Raw genomic sequence first — 26,515 nt, 5'->3', positions numbered from 1 at the left:
TGCATATTTCTTCAAGAAAAAGAGCGCTACAAACCATGACAAAAAAAAACCGAAGGACGAGACAAATGCAAAGAAGGATGAGACAGTCAGCTAGCGCTAAGCAGCACGCGCACGCGTGCACTCGTTGTGTGTGTGGCAATCGGCACATTTGCTCTCGAGAAGATGCCTCCGCTGGACTAAAAGTGAATGTTTTTATTGCTATGAGATAAGGCAGCACTCATTTCCGAAGTCAGTGGCCAAAGTGGAGGAAGGGAAGTAGTGCTGACAACTTGGAACCGCATGCAGCCCGCTCTCTAGCATTTTGAAAAAGCAAGGACACCCCTTTTTAATGGTGCACGTGCGCAAAACAAAAAAGTGACGGCTGCGGCTTTTCCGGACATTGGCAAAGCTGTGCCAACTATGTTTTGTGAACAGCATTAGAACAACAAGGTGCCGCTGTCTGGCAAAGTTCGTCAACGGCAGAAGCTGGACTTCGCTTGCACGCTCGGTGCTGAGGACTTAGGAGAAAAATGTGCGGAGAAAGCAAACTCATGGGATGTTTCGGATGCGTTTGGCCCGATTCGGTCATTTTTGGGCACGATCAATGACTAACTATGAACCATTTCTAGTAGTGTGAGACCTGAGCTGTGAAGTCGCTGCAAGGTAAGGCTTGCAAAGTTAACTGGCTTTCGTAAAGCAATATTTGGTTTGCGGGCAATTTTCTGGTCGTTTATGTTTAATTCTCGCGACAATGAAATTTTTGCAAAGGCGAATTTTTCGGCTTTCCCTGGCGGTTTTTTTTCATTGCGGGGTTTCATTGTACCTGCCGCCCTTCGTGCTGCATTCAGGCATTGCAGAACAGAAATGCATCCTACTGGACTACAATTTTTTTTTTCTCTCCCTTTTGTGCCATTCTAGTAACACACAACTGTCATTCTTCATCAACTGCTCCCTTTCCACTGGCTCTTCATATTATAACAATTAGTTAATTACCACTGCCAGCAATTTCACAGACTAATGTTTAATTTGGTGAAGACGACCAGTCACACTCCCAACCGCACAACATGCACGCACACTGTGAAAACGAAAAGACTTTATGCCTGCTGCTCAGCAGTGCCACTACCAAGAAACAAACTTTATACAGGGTAGTGCGTGAGCCAAAGCATTTTATGACGACAAGTTCTTTCCCCCACACCTAATTTACTTCTCTAGGAAGTGCAAGAGAGATGAATTTCACCCCAAGCAGATTTACAAAAACCCGCACTGCTGGAGGCAGTTACCTTCATTTTGCCTTTTCATACCTGCAGCACATTCCAGAAACTTAAATTGTTCGCTGCAACCTCTGCTGCAAATGTATCATACGACACAACAGCAAGAGCACAGGACAACTGAAATCCAGCCAGAATGCTCAGCAGAGCTTAAAGAGTTTTGCCAAAACCACGAAAGGCTGCCCATGGCAATGCCAGCAGGCACCTCTGGCGGTATTTTTAAAAAGTAAACTTCACTAGATGCCCACAAATAGGTCCCCACCCTGCCTGTTGGAATGGCGTCAGCCAGAGCAGCATCGACAGTTATTGTCCCAAACCCATGGCCATAGCTTTCGCAGCACTACAAGCGATGTGGAGGGGAGAAGATGAGACATACGCACTCTTTTCATAACTCCGTTAATACTCATCGGTTAATATAAAAAATTCTTGCAGAAGAAGAGATTACTCGAACTGTACTCTGCGGCACCCTGTGTACTCCATTGCGTTGGCGGAGGGGACTTGAGGTCCCCTTTAAAGCCAGCCCAGCATTGGGGCAAGCAGACCTAGTAAGAAGGGGAGGGGGAAAGAAACAAAAACACCTGCAGTGCCGAGACAAAAACACAACATGCTAGCAAGAAATATTAAGTTGTTGGCAAGCAGGAAAAGGAGGAGGCCTCGCCGCAGTACAAAAGATTAAAAAGAAAATGGGGGGCAGGCATGTAGTACGACAATGTATCACAATGAGAAGGCAGGGGCAACAGCATGAAGCAAAGATGAGGCTATGAGGCTATGGTTCAAGTCGGTGACAAAATCTGGACGAGTGTCTGATTTCAGAGTTATTCAATATAAGGACTTGTAAAGCTATCCATCAAAAAGCCCTGCAGTTGGCGCCCTGGCCTGGCACGAAACAGGGGAAACCTGACTACTCTGACATGTCTTGACAGTAGCCACTGCAGCTAGCCATGGAGAAAATTCCGCATTAGCATTCCCAAACATTTCCGTATTCGAAAGTTTCATTGTCTAAATCATGTTATTCAAAGTAAATGTTTAGCAAAAATGAGTTTCCATGCCCTAAGATGCCCCATGAGTATACAGTTGAGCCCACTTATAACGACACGTTAATAACAATAGTTGAGTCTCATTATAACGAGACGGGCTATAACGAAATAATAGCTACAATGAGCAAATTGTAATTCCCCTTGAAAGTACGAATATAAAACACCTCATTTTAACGAGGTAAATTTGCCCGTTGCGGGATATAACAAACAAATTTCGTTCAAAAATAAAAATTTGACACAATTTCCCGGCAGTGCGCAACTTGGATTTGAGACGGTGCGCGCAAGGTGATGACTGTATTTTTTGCAGTTTAAACCTCCCGCCGTGCACCCTCCTGCAACACGCGCAAAGCCGGAGAGCGCACCATGCGTCCGGTGTACCCACGAAGCCATCCAACCTTCCTCTCGCTGCGCACGGCAGGCAGCCAATGCACGCGGCATGCACGGCCGCGGCGCGCTCGCCTGCAACTGTCGTCACTCGTCAATGCGTACCACAGGAGCCGCACTGTTGAAGTTGTGCGTTTCTTTCTTTTTTTTTTTTTTTTTTTTTACTGCTTCTGCCTTATCTTTTATTGTGCTGCGCGTGATCCGAGTGGCATGAATGCGCCAGGCGGGAAGCGAAAGCGAAGGACGCTAGACGTGAAGACCGCTATGATAAACGCCACCAGGTCGGGCACGAAGCTGAGCAAGCTGCTGTTCGCATCGGAAAGATGCATCAATGTCCGTCCAATTACGAACTTCTTTGCAGCTAAGCCTGTTTGACAAACGAGTTAGGTATTCTGAACTGCAATAAGGTAGGTGCACAAATGTTCCTTTTTATCTCCGGAATGCGGTCACTTTGTCGTGTATCGCCATGTGGCGCGATACTTGACAACTTTACCCGCTATTTGTTTTGGGCAAGTACAGTGCCCCATAATTGCATAAATGCCTGCTATGGCTATTCTAAAATATTGGTTATAACGAACCATTCAGTGCATTTCTTATGCCGCAGTACCCAAACGACCGTACCAGAGTATCCTCAGGTACAGCGGCCAACACCTTGGCAATAAAATCGAGCACATGCTGCTGCCAAAGGAAATTGACACGGCCAAAAGAAAAACAAGAAATGGCCCATAGAGAACAAACTATTCGTCTGATAACCACGACTGGATTGGACTGGGATATAGACCGGCCGTGGCATGCCAGTGTTGTCTGGGTGCTGTGAATGTGGACACTCGTGAGGGGGAGGCTACCCACTTTCCCAGAACGGCGCAAAAATTGGAAATTAGCAGTGGATTTAGGGGGAGTCCCTGCATGGGTGGGGGCGCTTGTCTGGAATTTTACGGTAAGTAGTGTACGACCTTGCTTGCATGTGAATAAAATAAAATGGTAGAAGCTCTGTTCCGTCGCCTTTTTTTCGCATCTCGCTTATAACAATTATCGGCTATAACGATGGAATTTCCTCGGCACTTGGATATTGCTATAAGTGGACTAGACTGTACTTGCTCTTCATCTACCACAAAGCACGGGTGCTTGCACGGTCCGGATTCTGAAGCATCGTTTTGAAACGAGTACACATTGAAGAGCTCTGCTTCCCGCCGGGCTCACCTGGGTGAGGCCGGCGACCTTGTGCTGTGCCTGCAGCGTGACTTTGCGGTGCTGCTGCTGCTGCATCAGGTGCTGCTGGATCTGCAGCTGCCGCAGCTGCATCTGCTGCGAAGTGACCGACGCCGTGGTCGTCGGCTTGGCCGTGTTCACCTTGCCCTGTTGCCGAGCGACCGGGGTGGCAAGAGCACCCTTTCTCACACCCACCCAGAAAGCAAGGTGCGAACGAGCAAACGACTAGATGGCAATGCATGCACTCGCTTCACTGCCTCCCCATGACGGCATGCACAAAACTGGCTTGACCAAGCGACAGAATGATGACTGACCGGCCAACATGGTCCTGCCAAACAGCAACCGGAAAAGTTCGTCACTCACCTGTGCCAGGCTAACGTTGATGTTGACACCCGCCATGGTGACAGCAGAGACCGGGATGGTGACTGCTGCCTGGCTGGTGCCCAGGGCAGAGGGTGCGGACACCGTCTTGACGAGGGTGGCAACGGGAGTCTGCACAGTGCTGGCTAAGGACTGCTGCTGGGAAACAGTCACCACCTGCTGTTGCTGCTGTTGTTGTTGTTGGACTTGCTGCTGCTGTTGCTGCTGTTGAAGCTGCTGTGCTTGCGCCAGCAACTGAGCTGCAGCCAGCTGGAGAAAAAAAAAAAACAACGGTGGGAGGCACTTGAACCTTGAACATCTTCAAGTGTTACACAAGTGTCGAGGATTCTTCGCGGAAAGAATCTGCTGTCGTCTGCTACACTGCGCTTGTTAAGGAGCAGCAGCGCCTGTGCTCCGAATCGCCGGCTTGATGTGTTAGTGCATTAAAAAGCGTATTTCCAGTGATGCACTTATTTTTGCCAGCTTCTGGCAACTCTGAATAATTTCAAGCTGTGTCCCGCACAAGTTCGCGACACACGAGGAGAGAGAGAACAACTTTCTTCACAGCATCGGTGAGACGATCGTCTTTAACTCGTCCTTTCCAGTTTATTTGCAAGGTTCAGTGCTGAGAGCTTCTTTATAAGTGTTCAAAATTCGTAGTCTTCCCTAAAGTATGTTTGAGATGCTCTTATGAAGACTCAACGGACTAATGCTACGCACTAAGCAGCGGTCCCCTACACGCCGATCGCACGGCAGGAAATAAAGCGGCTGTCTTCAATTTCTTTTGGCTTGTATCAGATGAATGCTTTTTTTTCTGTGCCCAACGCGTCTATTTTTCTGCACCGCCACAAACGTCTTATTAAGAAGTTTGGGGATATTTTGAAGGCTCACAAAGTTTGTGTGAATATTTTCTTCAGGCTGTACGCATACATATCGTTCTTCACAAATTGGCTTTCGTTACGTCTGCGTGGAAGAAAGTGCATATCCGCAGTGCGAGTTGTTTATTCACACACAAATACAATGAGGAAATTTAATTGTGCTACGCCACCGCGACAGGCGCAGACAACGTTGTCCAGAGTACTCGAAGGCGGCTTTTGTAACCAGAATTTCTATTCTAACCTTCCACTCGTAACGAACAAATCCTGGCCTACTCTGGATGGTGTGCTATGAATTGAAGAAAATTACTCTCACTCTCTTGTCCTGGACTCGACCACTAACCAGCTAGATTTCACTATTAAAAAAGTTTTCTCCTCCTCCTCCTGCCCATCTTACTCGTCGTCCTCCTCCTCCTCGACCTCCTCCTCATAGGTGCAGTTTTACTATACGCATATCTGAATTTTGAAAACATATGGCTCTGGGAAATGTACCGAAATATCCCTCCAGGTCTGAACAAACATAGAGTAACTGTATTTTTACCGTAGACGTGAAGTAGTTTTGCTCAATAAGCCTCCATACTGATTAGAAGCCTGGTATAAAGTCAGCACGCGCCTATACACTCAGTAGGTCATTTGGAACTCAACCTACCTAATTGCGGCCCGTAATGCGTCTCGGCATACTTTGATACAGTGACAACATAAAGTGATGTGATACAATACTTTCGAGCTTTCGGTAAGGTTGCGAAAACTGTTTTACTTTACATACGATTAAATGCCTTCTGCCAAAGCCGAGATCCCCGGAGGGCTGGCATTTTTTCTCGTCTTGCATTTTAGCTGTTGTCGGTTATTAGCAACTAGCTGTTGCCTTTGTTCCAAATGTTGCTGAATGCAGAAGCTGACGCGTAGCTCTGACTCTTCGCGCTCCGCACAGGACCGGCTTCGCAAGGAATGGGGCGACGCCGGCAATGTTTCATCCGCAGCGGTATCTAAAACTGTACTTCAAATCACGCCTTGAGCTAGTGTATGCAATTTTAAGTCTATTATTATGATAAAAAGTTACGCACACCCAGAGTCTGGTGCGGACAAGCATTAAAAGTCAACTGAGCGTAAAGAAACAGTAGGGAGAGCGAGCCCGAGTGAGGCAGACGACAAATGCGAGAATCCCTAAGCCGATGTCACGGAGGCACGCCTCGCAGCGCCACCCGTGGTCGCGCTCACGGCCAATACACGAAAAACTGTGGACAGATATTGGTTTAGAACATCCTTACATAAAAATTGCTCGACATAAAAAAAAAATTGCAGGATTGCAAGGTCTCGAACCCAGGAGGTTACTACAGGGAACAAAGACCCTACCTCAAAGCGGTGAATATCTACTGGCGGGCAAAGCAGTTGTTCAAAAGAATGCCCCTAGTGTTGCAAGCGAGCCAGTAGATGGCGCTAGGCACTTTCACTTCTGCATCGCATAGGAAGAAACGGAGTGGCCCGGCCCACCTGCTTCTGCTGGATCTCCCGCCGCTTGAGCAGCTGGGCCATCTCGGCCTCGGTGAGGGAGCGGGTGATGGCCGTCTGCTTGGTGACCCCCGCCGCCAGGGCAGCCCCGGCCTTGACCACCGCCCCCTGCGTCGTCGTCTGCTGCTGCGCCTGCTGCTGCTGCTGCTGGCCGCCCGAGGGCTGGGGCCGCGGCTGCTGCTGCTGCTGGGAGGCGGCCGCCGCTGCCGACACGGCCACCTTGGCCGCTCCCGCCAGGCTGACGGGCACGGCCACAGTGGCCTGCGCCGTGCCAGCCGCCAGCTGCTGCTGCTGCTGCTGCAGGCGCTTCAGCTGCTGCTGCTTCAGCTGCTGCTCCTGTGGCGCACACAGGCGACACACATGCAGCACCACGCGCCACCCGGGGGCCCCGACGGCCCACACTAGTGATTCTAGGGTACGACGACTAACAGGGGCCCACTATAGAGTTCGAACTCTCTGTGTTTCTCCTTGTTCTCAAAATTAATTAAAACAAAAAAAATAAGACCAACAGGCCTATTGCTAATGCATAAGGCCTCCCTTGGGGTAACAAGAAGGTATGGTGCATGATGGGTGTTGGTGGGAGAACACGGGAAAAATAGCCGGTTGCAATACAAAACGCAGGAGATTGTCCCAGACTGCTTTTGCAAATTTGGGTGGGTGCCCACTCAACAGGGCATAATTTAATGTAACCAAGTTTATTAAAACAACCACCCAGTTGCATTCTCAATCTTCGAAATACTTCGAAAATATTAAGTGTTCTCGAATAATGCTACTCAATTCAAAGCCGAATCAAATATATATGGAACCCTAGTTATAACAAAGTCATTTTATTCACAATGTCACTTCATTTGAAATGTTTCATAATACTTACTTCATTGCAACGACAGCAAATCTCTGCTATCTCAACAAAAGCGATGCTTTTAACAGAGTATCGCTTATGATGAAGCCAATTTATCTGTCCCATTTATCAGTTCACATTTATATTCAAAAGTTTAGGATATTCGCACAACCCTACCGTCCCCTTGTAACAGCATGTCATCTGCTCACCACCAACATGAAAAGCGGTGAGACAACATGCACTGTGAGTGCGTGTGCCCTACCACCCATCACCCGAAACTATAGTCTTTCCAGCTACTCTGAAAGAAAAATTAACCCTGCAGTTTCACATTCCCGGTCCCTCAAATTCCACTTCTTGTACTCTACCTGCGATCCCTGCGACAATAGTTGATCCCCTCAACTTATTATAAGTGGCCCATTAGGAAAAAAAAAAAAAGCAAGAAGCATGGTACCACCCACGCACAATTCTCGAAAACAAAAAGTCAAAGGCAACGCGGAGTTACGGAAACTGCCCCGCACAGCATTACCTGCATTCTCTGCTGCTGTTGCTGCTGCCGCAGGAAATTCCCCTGGCGCATTGCCTGCACCTGGGATGCAGTGAGGCTCCGGCCACCTTGGACTGTGGCCACCCCCTGGGCTGCAGTCACTGTACGCAACGAAAAAAAAAAAAAAAAAAAGAGAGAGAGAGAGGGAGACATTACAAAACAGGCTAGTCACATAAAGTGATACCATAAATCACAACAGATTAGCCACACGCAAACATTTACCAGCCCACCATACCTTTGCCAGAAAAGAGGCAGCCACATGGTGACAGGTGCATACAGACACATTTGCGTGTCCCACTTCTCTCAATCGCTATTACGAAGATGTATATTCAGTCCTCCGCACTATGTGCAACAGCATAGTGGACCTACTTTACTTAGAATGGCCTTGCCATGAGCTGCACAAAGGTGCAACCGCCAACGATAGCTACGAAGATATAAACACACTCAAGAAGTACAGTATTGAGACAATAGACGATCGGGAGACTATTCTGCTCAGCTTTGATCCGGAGCCACAACTCACAGCAGTTTGTATGGCCGAAGCTGCTGCTAGGATCCAAGGATACCTGGCTGACGGCTGAGGGAGGGAGACCGTCCAAAATGTCCACCTTTCAGAACCCATCTCAGGCATCAAATAAAGCCCTCTCTCTATCTCTACCTCTCTCGACTCTCTCTTTACTGGTGTGTGAAACAGTAAGGTGGCAATACCCAAGCATCAGATGCTTTACAAAGCAAATGCTGACTGGTTAGCAAGAGACGTCTCCCTCACCGGCTGCCACAGCGGAGATCCTCTGTGGGGCGGGCTGCAGCTGGGCGGATGTGAGGTTTGTGACAGAGACAACGGCTGGAGTGGTGCCGGCCGCTGTGGTGATGGTGCCGCTAACAGGCAAAGCGCGCACCTGCCCCGTTGCCACGGCCACCATCTCCTGGACGGTCATGGTGGTCGCCGCAGTGACGACCGCCGACTGCGGGCGCTGGGGCCGCAAGGTGGCGGGGCTCAGCGTCGCAACCGCCGTCACCTGGGTTCCAGTCGAGGGGCACATTTTGGCTTTTGCTGCACCAACACTTCACACAGGCTGTGACACACACCGAGGTGCATCATCACCACCACCATCATCATCATCGTCACCATCATCAGCTGGTTTTATACAGGATAAAGGCCTCTCCCAATAACCTCCACCTCTCCAATCCTGTCCTGTCCCAGTTCACTCTAGCCACCAAACTACTCCCTCACGTCATCCCTCCACTGAGTTATTGGTCCTCTCCCCTTGTAGTCCCGTCTCCCAGTATGTTCCTCAGTATCCACGCAGTCGACTGTTCATTCCATGTGCAGAGACAGTGCCAGCGCTGGCTGCCTCACGCGTCGTACCGGCCAGTCGCAGGTCTGTGCATACAAAGCCGCATCATGGTATCCAACATGTGCACATGAATCGTTCTTTTGCGCAAGAAGAGCTTCATTCTTCTCAGATTTACTACTGTCGTACATACGACGTGCGAAATTTGCAGACTTAGCTAAGCTATCGTCGTAGTTAGCAACGTTGATTGGTCATTAAAAGGCCCGCTTAAGCTAAGTTGGGAGCTACTTTAAAGGGACCCTGCAACACTTGCCATCGACTACTAGTAATGTATTTTGGGGTAAAGTCTATTGTCCCAGAAATCTCCTCCCGCAAGAATTATGAAAATCCGTTCACAATTAAAGGGGTCCTGAAATACCTTCCGCCGATGCGTGGATGTACATGTAACCAAATAAAGCAATGTATAAGCAATCTCCTCCCGCAAGAATTTTGTTGAAGCGATGTGTATTAGCTGAGAAATCGTAAATCAAAAACCGCGCATTATCGTCGCGCCGCGTTTCCTCCTCCTTTCGACTTACTCTCCGCTGTTGACGGCGAGCGAGCCTTCCCTCCCATGATGCTGCGCTCCTCGGCGGTGACGTACTTCCGCTATCGCGCTGCTCATACCGCCATCTGCTACGGGCAAGCTTTGTTGACACCTTGAATCCCTCACTCCGATCAAGGCTGGAAAAGCGAACGAAAAATCTGGCCGCATTTGTGCAGCGGCCTGGCCTTGCCCTTTCGCGGTGTGCGTAGCTGAAGGGCAGCACGTGACTTTTAATCGGCAGCGAACTCGCAGCCGCTCGGGGAGGACCGTGCGCTCGGTCCTTCATGCACCGAGCACTGTTTATCCAAAAAGCGCCGTATCAGATGTGGCCCCGCTAGTGCGGGGTCTTATTTTGTGGCGGTGGTAATTTCTGCCGGCGGCATGTGAAAAAGACATTTTAAACCTATACAGAACCCGTGCACAAAACGCCAGTTCAGCTTAGGGCGACGTGTGGTGGAGAGCGGCAACGTTGGCAAAATATGCTCCGCCGCGGCTCTGAGCTTTCTAGCGCTGGAGCGAGCAGCATTTCTTTGACAATATCAAACATCGGTTGCCCTGGCAACAAGGCACAAACCGCTAGGAGTCAGTTACGGTTGCGTGATCTCGGTTCAGCTTGGGGCCCCACCTCGCGGCATATGGGCACTGCAGGCATACTACTCACTCCCATTTGGAAGTGCGAGATGCGTTTGGCATTACAGGAGGCGATGGTGTGTGTGTTCTGTACGCCTTTGTTTCGCGATGAAATGCGACGTTGTGCTTCTGCGGGTGGATAGTGCTTCCCATGGTCTGGATTATCTTTCTCAAGAGGCGTACTTCTCAACCTCGCATGGGGTATATGCAGTGTGCGTGGCTAAAAGCCATCTCGGCTTGTGCGCCAGAGTTAAGTGACTTGCTGTTCGTCCCCGCAAACCGCGCGCGAGGTGAGTGCCGAATTTACGAGGGGCAGGAGGAGGCAACCCATCGTCTGTCAATCGCGGTTCGGACTTGCAACGCATGTTGTGACGTTGTGTTCGTTCGAAACGCATCTCTGGATTGTTTGGAAGTTGAATAAACGGTATGCGTCAAACCCGGGCATTCGGCTCAGGGCGTTCTTTGCGATTGTACGAAAGAAGTGCCACGGTCTTCAACGCTTTCTTTATGGAACGTACTCAGGTAAGAGAATATTCATGTCGTGTTATGGCCGTGTTGCATTCAATACAAACGGTTAAGAGTTTGTTTACACTTGTTTCGTTTGTCGTAAAATGTCCAAGCACTCCGGCACACCGCTGGCAGATCAGCCGGCGAGCCGACGCTGAGCAGACGACTCATCTCTTTGCCGGAAGTGCGTGAAAAAGCCGCCCAATAGCAGGATGTCTAGCTCATGACGAACATCTGGGAATTGATGATGTAGACATGTGAAGATGGCGGCGTCCAAAAACACGAAGGAAAGGGTGAGAAAAAAGCGACAAACTTTGCAACAAAAGTGTGAGCTTTCCGCTGCGCGTAAAAGAGTAATACTTGGCACAGATGATGTTGACGACCCAATCTAACGATTGCGCTAGTCAATTTAGTGTGCTCAAAACGCCTTTCAGGGCCCCTTTAACGAAACTACGCGTGATGAGAAATCGCGTATAATCGTTCCCTCTCAACTCGACCGCGGACAACGCGACGAAAGCTGCGCGCTCTCTCCCGGAGAGGGGGGCGGCTCGCGGCGTTCTCTTCGGCGGCCTTCCGTATATCACATGCCGGGTAGTTTTCTCCTTTTCTCCGCAACGGGGAGGGGCCTATTTCCGGTCTAGTGCTACAAAACCCATGCCTGCTCGCAAGTGCGCGCTCGGGCTGGTAGGGCGTTTTTGAAGCAATAAACGTTTGTAGTCGAGTGGTCCCGTTGAAAGGGAAGTATTGAGCTCATCGCTCAAACTCCACGCGCACTCAAAACACAAAAGAAACGGCAAAACTATGCCTACAGGTTCAGGCATAGAAGAGGTTCGTACACAGCGATGACGACGACGGAAATGGGAGAATCTAGCCGCGAAGTTGACCAGTGACAGCCGATCGGGCAGCCATGGCCTATGTGACGTCCCTTAGGCCATGCCAGGGGTTGCATAATGAGGACAACTGATGAGAGAGCGGTTGGTTTTTCCACGTCTTTCACATCGATTTGCGCGCTCACCGCTTCACGTGCACGTGTAATATTTGGCTCAGGTATTCCTGGCAGTGTAATCTAAACGTCGCGCAGGTTTACTTGCACTGCTCAAAGAGTGTTGCAGGGTCCCTTTAAGCAGAGCTTACTTTTCGGGCCAAAAATCTCGCGATAAAGCACCCTTTCAGCATTACTTTGGCTCAGAAATTCGTTAAGGCGCTAAAAAGCGTCGCAAGGCAAAAGTTATACCTAAAGGGACTCTGCAGCACTTACCACCGACTCCTCGTATCCAATTTTGGAATAAAGTGTTGTCCCAGCAATCTCCTCCCACAAGAATTATAAAATTCCGTTCACTATCACCGAAACTATGCACGATGAAAAATCGCACATAATCATTCCCTCTCAACTCGACCACGGACTATGCAAAAAAAGCTGCGCATGCAAGAGGGAGCAGCTCATGACATTCTCTTCGGTGACCATTGATATATCACAGGTCGGAGAGTTTTCTGTTTTTCTCCTTAACATGGAGGGGTCTATTTACGGTCTGGTGCAACAAAAAAGCAGGCATTGCTGCCTGCTCGCAAGCGCGCGGGCTTAGGCTGGTAAGGCGTTTTTGAAGCAATAAACGTGTGTTGTTAACTGGTCTGGTTGAAAAAGAAATTTAGTTCATCCCTCAACTCCGCGCACATGCAAAACACAAAAGAAACGCCAAAACTGTTCAAAATGTTCAGGCATAGAAGAGGTTGGTGCACGGCACTGACAACGGCGGATCGCCACAGGCAATGTGAAAAATAAGCTGTGAAGTCGACCAGCAACAGCCAATAGGACGGCCACCGGTGAAATGACGTAACTAAACCGGTACCAGTCATGCTTAATGAGGGAAATTGAAAAGAGCGCGGTTGTTTTTTTTTTTTTTTTTTTCATGTCTTTCACCGTGGTTTGCGTGCTTACCGCTGCTTCACGTGCACGTGTAATATTTGGCTCAAGTATTCCTGGCAGTGTAATCTAAACGTCACGCAGGTCTATTTGCACTGCTCAAAGCGTGCTGCTGGATCCCTTTTAGTTAGGTTTGTGAATATGAGGGTGAATAAAGTGCGCGTTACATAGTATCACAACAGCTAATGATGCCAAGAAATGAACACAATAAGCGCATCTGATTACAGGTGCAAGGGACACGTTCGTGAGTCAGGGCTTAATGTCAGAAGAGAAGCCATCGCATTTTGCGCTGAGGAGTTCTGCAATATGCCAGAACTTTGGATCGAAATGCCTCTGGCCCCCGTTTTCTGCCCTTTCCAAGTTTGTTGCAATATCACTGCATGCGATGCCCAGGAAGGAACGAGAAAGCCCACTCACGGGAACCTTGGTGAGGGCGAACGTCGGGGCAGCGCTAACCACAGCCCCCGCAGTGGCAGCAGCAGCTGTGGTGGCTGTGACCGCGGTGCTCACCAGGATGCCCCCAGACTTGGCCAGTGCCACCGTCGTGACACCCTGCAAGGCCGAGGGCAGACCCGCAACCAATTAACACTGGTCGCACATGGGGGTGTGCCAATCAGTCAAAACAAATAAGTTTTGATTTACGCATCACAGGATAGATCATAATCTTTAATAGCAGTTTCTTAATAATATATAGTGAATCTACACATTGTAAGCTCAGACCATGCAAGTTTCACTAATGAGGGAACGCCATTGATAAGTAGAAAACACCTCGAAGACCCCTGAACACAACAACACAATACAAGCAGCTCGGTCGTCCCTGCATAATCCTGCCTTTCCAGTAATGCTACACACCCTGCCGTGAGCAATCAACGTTACAGTAGAATTGTGGCAAAGCTGGAAATACAGTCTACGCCCGTTACAACGGACCCTCTGAATCCGGAAAAAAACGTCCGCTGTAGCCGAAGTATGCAGTATCCGACGGAGGGGAGGGGGGGGGGGGCTATGAGCCCTACAGTGGGTACTTTGACCGATATTGCATGCATAGTACATACACTTTGTTCTTTCTACACGCCTGCAGCACCTCTGCACAGTGTTCGCGCGAGGGCAAAGAATCGCGTAAACACCGTTTCCAAAACTTAGCACCGGCACTTCGAAAAGGCCTAGCGCATGTGGTCAAGCGTGTAAAGACGCAAGATGAGCTGAGCAAATAACGCAAGAATATAACTAGGCGCAATTATAAACCAGCTATAAAACATCAGTCGTGCCCATCAGCATTAGCTAGGCTCTTTTAAATCCCCTCACGACGAGGCAGGTTTTCCCGAAACCGTTCGTCAAACAAATCGGATCGCTGCCTGACGTTCCCTCAAGGCAGATTCCACATTTTTAGCGATTTTATTCTGGTCATTGAAACAGATGTAATGAAATAATCTGATGACGGTCAGCTGTAACATCGAAAGTTAGACCAGTTGGACTGCGCACGGTTACCGGCAGATTGCACACAATGGATGGGGAACAACCCCTACTTGAGGCATTTCTTACCTTTTTCGCCGAACGGAACGGGAACGATGCATGCGTGGGAATAATAAAAGCCGAACTTCACTGAACCCGAGTTTTTTATTGCATAAAAAAAACTGACGAGGGCAGACTCGCCTCCGAGTGCACCACTTCGAGTATTCGATTGCCCTGTTTTCAATCTCACCGGAGTCGCGTTTATCGGCAGCGGCCTTGTTCTTGACGGTACAGCGGACACTGTGCTTAGACAGGCCTGTACTTCTGGCGATGTCAGCCTGTTTTTCCTCGTGTTCAACAGCGTTAATTACGCTTAATTTATCCGACAGTGAAATCAGCTACCCTGCCGCTCATGCCGCTGGTCGCACAAAAAAAAAAAGCCACTGGCTTGGCTTGGCTGCGCCAACGACCCGGCTGCCAGCAATGTTGCCAGACATAATATTTTTCTTGCCAAAATAAACGAAAAAGCACACCGGGCGCCGGCCCCGCGGAAGTCCGCTATAAACGTTCAGTCGAAACAATTTTTGCCTAAAATTTAGTCTGTTGTAGCCGATAGTCTGCTCTAGCCGGGTCCGTTGTGAGCGGAGTGGACTCCATTTAAAATGCATGGGTACCAGACAAACCAACAGAAATGGTCTGTTGTAACCGAAAGTCTGTTGTTGCCGGATCCGCTGTAACGAGCGTAGACTGTACTGGCTCGTGGGATTGGCCACCCTTAATACCCCCTGCCTTTTCCCTCCCCTAAGTACTGGGAGAGAGCGCTGTCCAGTTCAGACCCTGATGACCAGCTCTGGCTCTACCCCCAGGGGAAACTACTCCATAGAGACATTTACTCCTCCTCCTGAGGCTTCATCCCGGGCCACGAGAATATCGGATGAATACAGGGGATGAAGAATATCGAGACGAGCTATGGCTTTTAAGCTGCAGGGTATGCATTAAGGAGAGTGTTTTACTTTACACCCAACAGCACGCGTGTGTGCATCAGTAGGGAACAGAGGCAGCAGTTGCATCCCAGGGCTTGCCTTGGAGAGCTGTGCCGCAGCCATGGGCTGCAGCTGCTGGGCCTGTCCGAGGGTGGCGAGCACCGCCTGGGTGGCAGCCACCTGCTGCTGCTGCTGCTGCTGCTGCTGCTGCTGGTGGACGAGCAGTGCTGCTGCGGTCGCCGGGCTGGCCGCCACCAGGCCTCCCACTGTGGTCGCCGGACTGCTGCTGGCCACCACTGCCTGGGTGGCCCCCACAACTGCCTGCGGGGCCTGCTGGGGCTGGGGCTGCTGCGGCTGCTGCTGAGAGGAGGCGGGGGAAGCGGCCACCACCACCTGCCCACCCTGCTGCTGCTGCTGCTGCACCTGCTGTTGGCGCTGGGCCTCAGCTGCCACCTGCGCGCATCGCACGATAGTGTCACGCATGCTCCCAGCAGGTGTTTCGCTTCCCCCGCCCTCCCCAAAGGCCCCGAGAAGCCTCACCGCCGCGGCCACCTGGTTCTTCTGCTTCTCGCGGGCGATGCGCTCGGCGCGCAGGGCGGCCAGCCGGACCGGGTTGAGGGGCTGGTCGTAGCAGATGCCGTTCTCAGCCAGCACAGCCGCGTGCTTGGGATTCTTGGCCGTCGGGTTGGTGAAGTGCGGCTTGAGCGTGGGCGTCCGCTTGCTCGCCACACCCCGGATGGTGTCAAAGCGGGTGCCATACAGCAGGCTGAACGCCTGGTTGCAGTCCTGGGAGAACAGCTGGCCCGTGCGCATCGGCTTGTTGTTCTTGGTCTGCACGGGGGGCAGAGGGAAGCACCGTCGCCACCACACCAGAGCAACGGGAGTCCTTCAAATGCTGTTGTGTGTTAATTAAGTCGTGAGAACCACTGCTGGTATACTAGCCCTGACACCTAAGTATTTAAGAGCAAACATCTAGCTATGCGTCAGATTTGGAATAAATATGCGTGCCAGAGCAACTGATGAGATGCAAATGAACTTTCGTTAAACAGTTATGCTGTAACTATGCACCCACTTGCACATATTCCACACCTAGAGGCAAAACAACTGGCGTAGTTTATTCCGAAAATGCATTGCTCCAGATAATCTCAATCACCTTGCTTAGAGTAGTTTCATTTAAATAGTTTCTTCTGCCAGCCTGGTTGTACGTCTGTCTGCTGCCCGTGCATGAGGGTTTGGGGAAAGGAGGTGAGAACTGCCAGCACTCCACTCACCTTGTAGATGCCCTTGGTCTTCTTCTGCTTCTTGGGATTGGTGTCGTAGAGGATCTTGCCCTCCTCGCGAGGCACAATGACCGCCTCGTAGCGGTCCTTGCACTGCTTGGGCGACCGGTAGATGCGGCTGACCGTGTTGACCGCGTCCGACACCAGATCCCAGTTTGGAGTGTGGCCCGGAGACAGCACCGTCAGGTTCAGGGGGATGTCCTGCATCTGCTGGATCACCTGAGGGCAGGCCACCACCACCACCACCACAGGGGGGAAGAACAGAGTTCTCAATAGGAGCACTGAGAAAGTCAATCCACAACAACAAGAACAGTGACACGCTGACAAAATGATGGGGGAAAAAAATTCGTGATTGACTTGCCCGATCCTTCTGTAAAGAAAGAAAGAAAGGAAAGAAAAGAAGGAAAGAAAAGAAGGAAAGAAAGGAGGTGAGAAAGGAAGAAAGAGAGTGTGCCGCCGTCAATGCGAAGCGCTAGAGGTAAAAGTAAGTCACCTCTAGTTCCTCAACAAAAGCATGCTGAAATCTTATTCACATTGCTCACACAGCGGTTGTCACACTTCACATCCATTACAAACATGGCCACCACAATGACCTGGAATCAACCCTGTGACATCGTGCGGCAGCATGCATTCACTGCTTTGCAATGCTTGCAACGAACAGGGCACGGTGAGCTAAAACATCTTTCGACAAAACAGACCACACTGTGTCAGCAATTACCCACCTCTCACTACATCCGCGATGTAGCAGCTGCTTTCCAGCCTACTCTAGCGAGGTCATTTCCATGTTGGCATGCCTTCAGGACATGTCAAATCGCTGTTACACTGCTGGGCTCAGAATACTCTGCTGTATTTACACCGACGTGAAAGCAAGATGCATCATGGGTCTTCCTTGCTTCCAATACTTGGGTGAAGGCATTACTCCGCAAGTGCATGACATCCTCTCACCCACAGTTCTTCAATATACAGTTAAACCTCGTTATAACGAGACGGGCTATAACGAAATAATGGATATAACGAGCAAATCGTAATTCCCCTTGAAAGTCCCCATAGAAACCAATGTATTTAAAACCTCGTTTTAACGAGGTAAAATTTGCCCGTTACGGGATATAACGAACAAATTTCGTTGAAAAATCAAATTTTTAGCTAATTTTTAAACAGTGCGCAATGCGGATTTGAGACAGTGCGCGACGCGGCAACTGTATTAGCAGTTCAAAACTCCCGCCACGCGCGCGAAGCTGGATGGCGCGCCATGCGGACGCTGCGCCCGCGAAGCCATTCCCACCCTCCTCTCGCTGCGCACGGCATGCAGACAATGGGGCCCTTCGATTTACAGTCTTGGACTCACCGCGGGCTCCCCAAGAAGCAGTCCGACGTTCGATTTTCACATGCATCCCTATGGCGTCGGGGAATCCTCGGACTACCCGCGGACTATCCGCGGTGAGTCCGAGAAGAGCCCCAATGCGTCGCCTTCCTCTCCCCCCCTGCCCCCTCCTCCCCTGTTCGTATCGCCGACGTCGCTGCGTAGTTGCGTGTGCGTGGGTTTTGGCAGTCTTCAGCCTTATCTTTTATCGTACTGCTCGCGTGATTCCAACAACGCGAGTGCGACAGGCGGGAAGCGAAAGCTAAAGGCTATCACGCTTGAACAGAAGACGGCTATGATAAAAGCCGTCGCATCGGGCGCGAAGGAAGGTAAGGTGCACTCCGTGGTAAGGTGGCAAGAGACTTTGACGTGTGGACGAGTACGCTGTCCACCATCGTGAGCAACCGAGAGTCCATCGTCAGCGCTGTTGCACGTGGCGTGAAAGGAAGCGCTAAGGACGGCGTCGGAGGATGCGGTGGACGTGCTGCGCCGCTACTTCGGCGCGCACGAGGGCGGCGGAGATGGCGTGAACATAGCGGCCGCAGCTGAGCGAGCGAGCCATCGCTCGCATCAGGAAGGTGCATCAACGTCCAATTACGGACTTCTTCGAGCCAAGTCTGTTTGAAATACGAGTTTTGAACTGCAATAAAGTAGGTTCGTGATATTTCCTTCCTCCGGAATGTGTTTATTTTGCTGACTACCGCCGTGCGGCAAGATGCTATTTCGCCCGCTTTTTGTTTTAGGTAACTACAATGCAAATATTTGCAGTAAAGGTCGGCTACGGCTATAACGAAATATTGGCTATAACGAGCAAATCGCGGCGCCCCTTCAATTTCGTTATAACGAGGTTTAACTGTACACCAGTTGTGAAATTCCGCTTCAAAGTCCGAGCCGTGCGAGCACCCTTGCTTCGTTGAAACAGAAGGGGCAAGTGAATTGGAGTGGTACCTCGAGAACAAAAGCTGAACTTTGCTAAACACTTCAAGTGAAACTCAAGTGAATAAAATAAAGCTTGCTTTTCAAATGAAGCAACAAGAAATTAGGTAATGTTTATGTTTCCACTCTTTTTCCTTCATGGCCAGCAGCCGCAAGCGCTCGAGTACTACTTCATCTTTCTGTCGACAGATGGCAGGCTAGTCAGCTTGCCCCACACTTGCCCTCGTTTGCCCTCAGCGCAGAGGGGGAGTTTCTCAACTGGTGTATTGAGTAACTCTGCTTTCACCCCCTCCTTCGATGGCGAAGGGAAGAGCGAGTGGCCAGAGCCAAGCCGAGCCAAGCCAATCCAGCTGTGCCCCTTCCCGGCCACCTCCTCACCTGCAGGATGGCCCAGTCCTCATGGATGAGCCACTCGGGGGTGTCAGGGGACAGGTCGAGGAGTGGGCGCGCCGCCAGGAAGCCCCCCTGCTGGGCCATCGGCGGCCGCACTGTGGGCGCCAGCCCGGCCAGGCCCTTGGGGGGCAGGGGCACGCCCGCGGCGGCCGCCCCGCACACCATCAGGTTCTTCACCTTCTGCAGCTTGGCCTCGCGCCGCATCTTCAGGATGGCCGCCGTGGGCCGGTCAAACAGGGACTTGGGGATGTGCACTGCGTCCTCCTTGCGATTCTTCTGCTTGCGCGCTGCTGTCACTGCGCGCAACAGCGGCGCTCGCCTCAGACACCTCAACATTTCACATCTAACATTACCACCTACGATGATCAGCCGACGATATTACTTACGATTACCTACATGATTACCTACCATGATATTACCTACATCGTTTTCAATGCTTTGTTTTGAATGTAATACTCTTTGTACTTTCCCACCTGGTTTCCTTAAAGTATACACTCTGACAAGTTTATCGTTCTCATAAATGGCCTAAATACAAAAAGGAGGCATTTTTTTCTAATGTATAACAAAAGCTACCCATCCTAGCACCAACAAAATTGGTACCAGGAAACTGTGCACTGTGCATCAGCTTTCTTACGTAGGCATTGAGAGGATCTACTCCTGTAAGCCCATGTTATCAGAGAATGCCCTTGGCCCAACGCCAAAAGAAAAGGCTGCTTTGAAGTCCCTTTCCTGCCAGTGCAGACACATTGTGAGGAAGCCTGTAACCACTGCTGATGGCAGTTGGCCCATTTTGTTGACTGTAATACCATAAAGTGTGATACAGTTAATGCCAATGCTAATGCTAAGTTCGTTGTAAAGGGAGCATTCTGTGTGTGCTTTAGGAGGAGGATTTTTTGTAGTTAATATGAGGGGGGGGGGGTAATTTTCTGTATGCAAATTCTTCAAAACATGGTTAACTATCCATTTGTATTTTCAAACGAATAAAAAAAGCCTTCAAGTTTACAAATACTGCTATTGAATTGAACTAAGAAATGAACATCACATTACTAATATTGATACTCGAAAGCTTCGAATGATGTTCACATCAGCCCTAATCAGAACACCAAAAAAGACGTAGGGGAAATAGTTGGCCTACTCGTCGCAAAGAAACTGTCACATCTGTTTCTGCCAAAAAGATAAAGACTCCTTCACTTGCGCCTTTCTCACTGCTCTTGACTGCTAGCTTCCGTTCCCATGCCGATTCAGCAATGAGCATAAGCTATAAAGATTACAATTCCCACGTTTAGCCCACACTGCAGCAAGCAGCAGCAAGTCACCTGTGCACAGTGGGTCCACCTTGAGCCTCTTGGCCTCCTTCTTGATGTACACGGCGGGCAGGCTGGATTCCGACATGACGGAGGGCTCGTACAGAAAGCCGACGCTGTAGTCAATGTACAGGTCGTTCTCATCCTGGGGTGGCGTAGGGGGCGCCCAGATCTGGTGGTGGCGGGGCAAAACAAAGTTCCACCCAAAAGGTCGATGACTGGTTCACTTTTCTGGTGCAAGATAAAGTTTACTTTTTGATAACTTTCCTCCTTCTCTTTTGCAGGCTAACTTGCTTCTGCAATAACCCTTTGCGACACGCATCAGGATGTAGCCGTCAGAAAAATTTGAAACTGCCTGTGTATGTTTTTGATAACCAAATTTCACTTAATTAAAAACCATAAACAACTCGTTTTCACAAGTAGCTAATAATTTACGTCGTGTCCTCATCGTAAACACGACCGTCGTTTCCTAACCATTGCTACAATAGAAAACGCATACATATTACTGTGATCTGTAGCCCTTGCTACAATACAAAACACATACATATTGTGATCTGTAGCTCTTCTGTAACAGCTTCAGTTTTGCTTTAATAAACGTTTTAACCAGATAGAAAACGTAAAACCAAGAACACCTACTCGATGCGCCGAGTATTTGCCGTGTCAAGTAGGTGTTCTTTAACCGCTCAGTAGGTGTTCTTGAACACCACTTGAACCATACAGCCAGCATTCGCATTTCCCGTCGTAGAGCGGGAAATGCGAATGCTGGCTGAGCAGATCAAATGGGGATGACGGCGATTGTAACTCACAAAGTGCTCTTCAAAGAGAGTCCCAAGGACAGCCCAGACTCTACAAGACCTCATTTTCCCTGTTAGTACAACAAATGTAAGCAGTGCACTTCAGCAAGCACCCGCAGGTGCAATTTTGTCTGAACACGTGCGGAAGGTTGCTTACCGGCATTTGTTCGTGCCCATTCATAGATATGTAAATCTGTGAAGGGGAGGAAAAGAAAACCCTGGGTGAGTCAACTGCCCCAGCAAAACGACGTCTACAGCAGAGCACAGAAACGAGAGAACCCATAAATTGGCATTTATCAATTTGACTGTGGGCTGTTTCAGACAAGCTTTGCTCACACATTAGTTCAATGTCTATCTAGCCCACATGGCCATAGACACCAATTTACTGGATGTTATATAGCGTACCAAGTGAGGCGAGTGCTACTGAGAATTGTTTAGAACTAGAAACAGCATGTGACACCCCAGAGGACATCTGTCAACAAGTCGGGCGGTTACATCACTAAAACTGTTGTCGGCTGCTTTCGATGCCTTTGAAGAGCCCGGAACTTCAGAGAGGTCGGCAAGCACCAGTCATCTTACGCTGCTGAAAGAATTTGAGCAACATTTGGCAAGCAATGCGATGGAAGTCCACTGTGCACGTTTCCAGCAAACTTAGTAACCAACAGCGCAGTCATGTGCACAAAGATGCATTCAGTCTTCCAAGGTCTGGGCATTTTGGTCCGATGTTCTACATTAGGAAGAAGCTGCACACCTTTGAAGAGTACTATAAAAGGACAAATGAAAGAAAACACCTACCTGCCAAAGGTAGGTACAAAAATAAATAAAAAATAAAATAAAAGCAGAGTATGTCATCCCTGCTTTTGCAAGCTCCTTGCAACAACTTGCCCTCAAGCACAACTTATTCTTTCCCATTGACCTGCATTGATCATAAGTTACAAGCACAGCCCTCATCAGCAACACAATCTTTCAGTTAAGTTTTGCACATCAGGGTGCACTCTGGAAAACAGTCTACGTTGGCGTGATGCTTTCTCGCACTTACGAGGTGTTGCAACACTTTTGTGCCCACCTTACAAAAAGCGCTTTTGCATAAGCTGCAACGTCATGTACACACAAAGTTCACACAAAGTTCAGGTGAAATTTGAAAGTGAACGAGTGAGCAGTATATGCACGAAAAAAAAAAAATGAGAGGCTTTAAAATGTCTTCACAATGGCATTTCACGCTCCACTCATTTGCTCAGCTCTGCTCCCGCCTTGCTTCGCCGTTTGGAGTAGCAATCAAGCACATGCATTTACAACAATATGAATCGCACGGCCTGCATTCGCAGATTGAGCTTGGCAAGCTCAAAGGAAAAAGACAGGAGAAAAAAAAAAAAGAACATCTATGATCTGTCCAGATGCTAATATCTACAATAAACGACTAAAATAAAGAAAGGTGAGGGGGGAGGATAAAATAGCTTTCAGTGGCAGTTAAGAAACATGAAAGTGTAGATAACTGCTAGTCAGTATCGATCGATCGTTTGTTTGATTGATTAATTGATTGATTGATTGATTGGGGTTTAACGCACCGAAGCAACACATGGGATATGAAGCATTCCATAGTGGAGTGCTCCAGATAAATTTTAACCACCTGGGCATCTTTAACGTGTCGAATCTCAACACGCGGGCATTTTGGCTTTCCACCTCCATCCGAGAAGCAGCCACTGTGGCCGGGATCGAACCCACATCCTTGGGCTCAGCAGCACAACGCCTTAGCCACTGATCCACCTATAGTTCATCTCACAAGCTAGCTGCAGCACTGTGGAGGCTACATTGTTATCAATAGTGCGCCCACTGAGGGCGCCTAATCCGCCGTGAAGGGGGTCCTGAAAGGACACTCCCTTCTCCCCTCTCGGCAAGTGGCACCACACGGCCCCGGCGCCCCTTTTGTCGCTTCCTTCGCGGTGAGTTAGGCGCCCTGAGGGGGACAACAATGTAGCCTCCACAGTGCTGCAGCTAGCTTCTGAGATGAACTATAGTCAGCCAATCACTGCTAGTCAGTCTCACTGGCACCCTCTGATGCCTGCATGTGCAGTGGCTGTCAGATGATGCCTCCAAACAGACTACTATCTGTCAGTCCCATTTTATGTCTTCTAGACGTCTTCTTGAAGCACCAAGAAGAGAATATGTGGGGTTCACATCTTAGCTATGCTTTCACTACTTTTCGCAAGCACTGGGTGCATTTAACTAGTTAAATTGGGTTTATCTGGGTTTAACTAGTTTAAAAGAAACATAACTTCCCAAGAAGTTGTGTTTCTGATCATAACACAGCTGTGTGGCCCGCCAGCCCTTCCATTTGTGAACTTGAAACTTAAGCAACTCTGCTACTGCAGCTCACACTGGCCCAAGACGCTCAACGAGGAATGCGAGAGCACTATACTTATGCTCATTCAGAATTTCTATCGTAAAGGTAGCTAAATAAGTGGCTTGTTTTAGTGAAAATTATTTTTTTACTTCAACAATTGCACATATTTTCTCTCATTCCTAATGTAAATCATTACTATCTACAGCCATACAGTTCATACCAACTACGATCAAGTGAATTTGTCTAAGCTTGCCTAAAAAAATGCAATTTTGCAGTTGCCAAATTTTTTTGTTGTACTGGTGTCAGCTTGGCATGTTTTTTGATTAACTAAAACCTGTTATTTGGGTAGCCCAACTCATAAACTTCACGAACAATACTGACTTCCCAGCCATTGTAGATTTTTAATCTCACAAATTTCCTGCCCAATTAAACAATTTGAAGCACTGATTAACCCTCTCATTCTTTTAAAGGGACACTGAAGTGAAAATACAAGTTGCTCTAGATCGATAGATTAGTTCACCGAGAACACAAATATACCACTCTTTGCATAGCTTTTTTTTTCAAACATAGAAATAGCGAAAACGTCAATACAGGTGCCGCCGCCGCCACTGGCTATACCGCACAACTTGCATTGGAAGCGTTTAATCATTTGGCGTGTGCAATGTCTCTCCTGGCTGCCGCTGGATGGCACTACTCGTCCATACTTGGGGTGGTGGTACCGCCTTTTAAGGGAGCGTGCGAGTTACGCATGAACGGTTGGTTTGATGCCAACATTCATGGGGCCTCCAAAGGACATTTTTTTTCTTAAACAAAGTGTCAATACTGATCACGGGTCCCATTAAGGAACATTTTGCTTGGTGGTCCAGAGTTACAAAGGACGTGGGAGTTTGGGAAAGCGCAATTGATTTGACTGAAACTGACCCAACCGATCGGTAAGCGGTAGCGTTGTATTCGGATACTTATTTGAAATCACTGCATCACTGCATCGCTTCTGCGTTGCTTGCTTCTGGTTTTTTGTGACGCAAAGAGCGACTTCATTCACTGTTTGTGTCATATTTGATCAGCATTTTATTAGCGATTTCTCAGCAATTAAGACACCTTTTGGCACCGAATCAGTATTAAAATGGCCGTGGGAAGGTCGGACTTTTGTTCGAAACCAACTTGCTGGTTGCCTTCAGTGTGCCTTTAAACTCATCTGCTAGAAGCCACATAAGAATGAGCAAGTGAAATTACGATGAAAGAAAGCAGCATCCAATGTAAGTGACCCACACCACATAACCTCCGACAGCCCTTCATGCCACGAGACCAGGCGTGCTGTTCTTAAAATTTGCTCGATAGTTTCTAGGGCCCTACCTCAGTTCAAGGACATAGGTCTGCAAGCACTTGCACGCTACTGGTATTTCAAGAAGAGATTTCGCATCAGCTTCACGAGGACACAGTTTCCCGGCCGTCGTGGCTGCTTTTCTGATGGAGGCAAAAAACTTAAATGCCCGTGTGTACGAGATTCCGGCACACGTTTAAGATCCCCAGGTGGTCAAGATTATTCTAGAGCCCTCCACTACGGCGCACTTCATCGCCTGCGTTGTGTCGGCATGTTAAACCCTAGCTTACGACATGGTGATGTGAGCATGTCAGTTATTTCAGATAGAATGATCAGTACGGGCTGGTAATTAACACCTACCGTCTAACCACCACCCTAACTGTCCTCACTCGGTGCTGGAGAGAAGATTGACTGCAAATTCTGTAAAGCTGTGCTAAGAAAATACGCCTCATAAGAACACCAGCCCCAATCTGCTTTTCGAGCAATGGCTGAAGGCAGAGCATTCTGCAGCTCTAGCAAAGCTTAATGAACTGCAGGAGAATCCTAAATGCCCCCCTGTACCTCTGTGCTCAAAAGTATGCTTGATAGCATGGAGCAACTCTAAAATTGCAGCGTCGTGCCTTCCAATTATTTATGCTTTTCTTTGTTTGTTTGGCAAACCGACAAAGATCTCAGCCAGGCTTGCAGTTTCAGAGCCCTGCAAAACCTTTACATCCGCGAACCCAAATGGGTACCTAGAATCCAACTACGCTAAAATGTTCGTGGTATTTTGTGCTGTTTAAAAATATTCCAGATTACTACCTTTCCACATTTTTCTCTTCGCATAAAAAAAAAAAAGCCCCTCTTCCGAACTGCAAGGATTAATCTATATGCTTTTCTGTAGGCTGTCCTTGAAAAGGGACACTAAAGACAGTTTTGCGAAATCGTATTTGTGACTGAATCGTGTGGTGCCCATTGAATTCATAATGGTTGTAAGCGTAAATAAAGAGCCTTAATTTAGCTACAATCAGCGGCAGACAAGAAAGCGCCACACACCATTTGTGGCTTCCGCTTAACTTCGTGTGATATTAGTATTTGAAACATTGATTTTAAACTTGTTTCATGGTTAATGTGAACTTTGTTTGTTCCTGCACGAGTTTTAGTGGTTGTACATACAAGAAACCTGCTAAATTTAGCCCTCCAGATTAGCTGGTATGTCGTCACAGCCAAAATCAGATATGGCAGGGAGGGTTGAGTGATGGAAAAAGCACTTTTAAATGCTTTTTTCTCATGAAAAAAAACTCGCTTAAATCAGCAGGAAAAACTCAGAACATGGCCTACACATTATCGTCTGGTAAGCTAATTGACTATTTTTATAACTCGCTTCAGTGTCCCTTTCAGAGAATACCTAAGCAAGCTGGATGCGATTGAAATTC

The 26,515-nt window shown here is 48.7% G+C and overlaps 1 protein-coding gene across 5 annotated transcripts in view; it reads right to left on the bottom strand.

Moving 5' to 3' along the window:
* Nucleotides 1–26,515, bottom strand: part of Dom (domino helicase) — a 104,689-nt gene that overhangs the window by 4,367 nt on the left and 73,807 nt on the right. For 3 of the 5 annotated variants that reach the window (XM_077676213.1, XM_077676214.1, XM_077676218.1), the window contains exons 28-39: nt 21,596–21,631; nt 20,657–20,816; nt 19,326–19,636; nt 16,643–16,870; nt 15,912–16,202; nt 15,471–15,824; nt 13,357–13,491; nt 8,770–9,019; nt 7,986–8,104; nt 6,604–6,957; nt 4,241–4,507; nt 3,869–4,024 (exon numbers count right to left, since the gene is read on the bottom strand). In XM_077676213.1, coding sequence (XP_077532339.1) covers nt 3,869–4,024; nt 4,241–4,507; nt 6,604–6,957; nt 7,986–8,104; nt 8,770–9,019; nt 13,357–13,491; nt 15,471–15,824; nt 15,912–16,202; nt 16,643–16,870; nt 19,326–19,636; nt 20,657–20,816; nt 21,596–21,631 — 2,661 coding nt within the window. The remainder of the gene's footprint in view (nt 1–3,868; nt 4,025–4,240; nt 4,508–6,603; nt 6,958–7,985; nt 8,105–8,769; nt 9,020–13,356; nt 13,492–15,470; nt 15,825–15,911; nt 16,203–16,642; nt 16,871–19,325; nt 19,637–20,656; nt 20,817–21,595; nt 21,632–26,515) is intronic. The other 2 variants (XM_077676215.1, XM_077676217.1) reach the window with 2 other exon arrangements.

Source organism: Haemaphysalis longicornis, unplaced genomic scaffold, assembly GCF_048455015.1.
Source record: "Haemaphysalis longicornis isolate Haplotype H1 unplaced genomic scaffold, Haemaphysalis longicornis Haplotype H1 scaffold_7, whole genome shotgun sequence".
NCBI lineage: Eukaryota > Metazoa > Arthropoda > Arachnida > Ixodida > Ixodidae > Haemaphysalis > Haemaphysalis longicornis.
The sequence above is the reverse complement of the archived record's forward strand: the minus strand, read 5'-3'. Positions and strand labels throughout refer to the sequence as shown.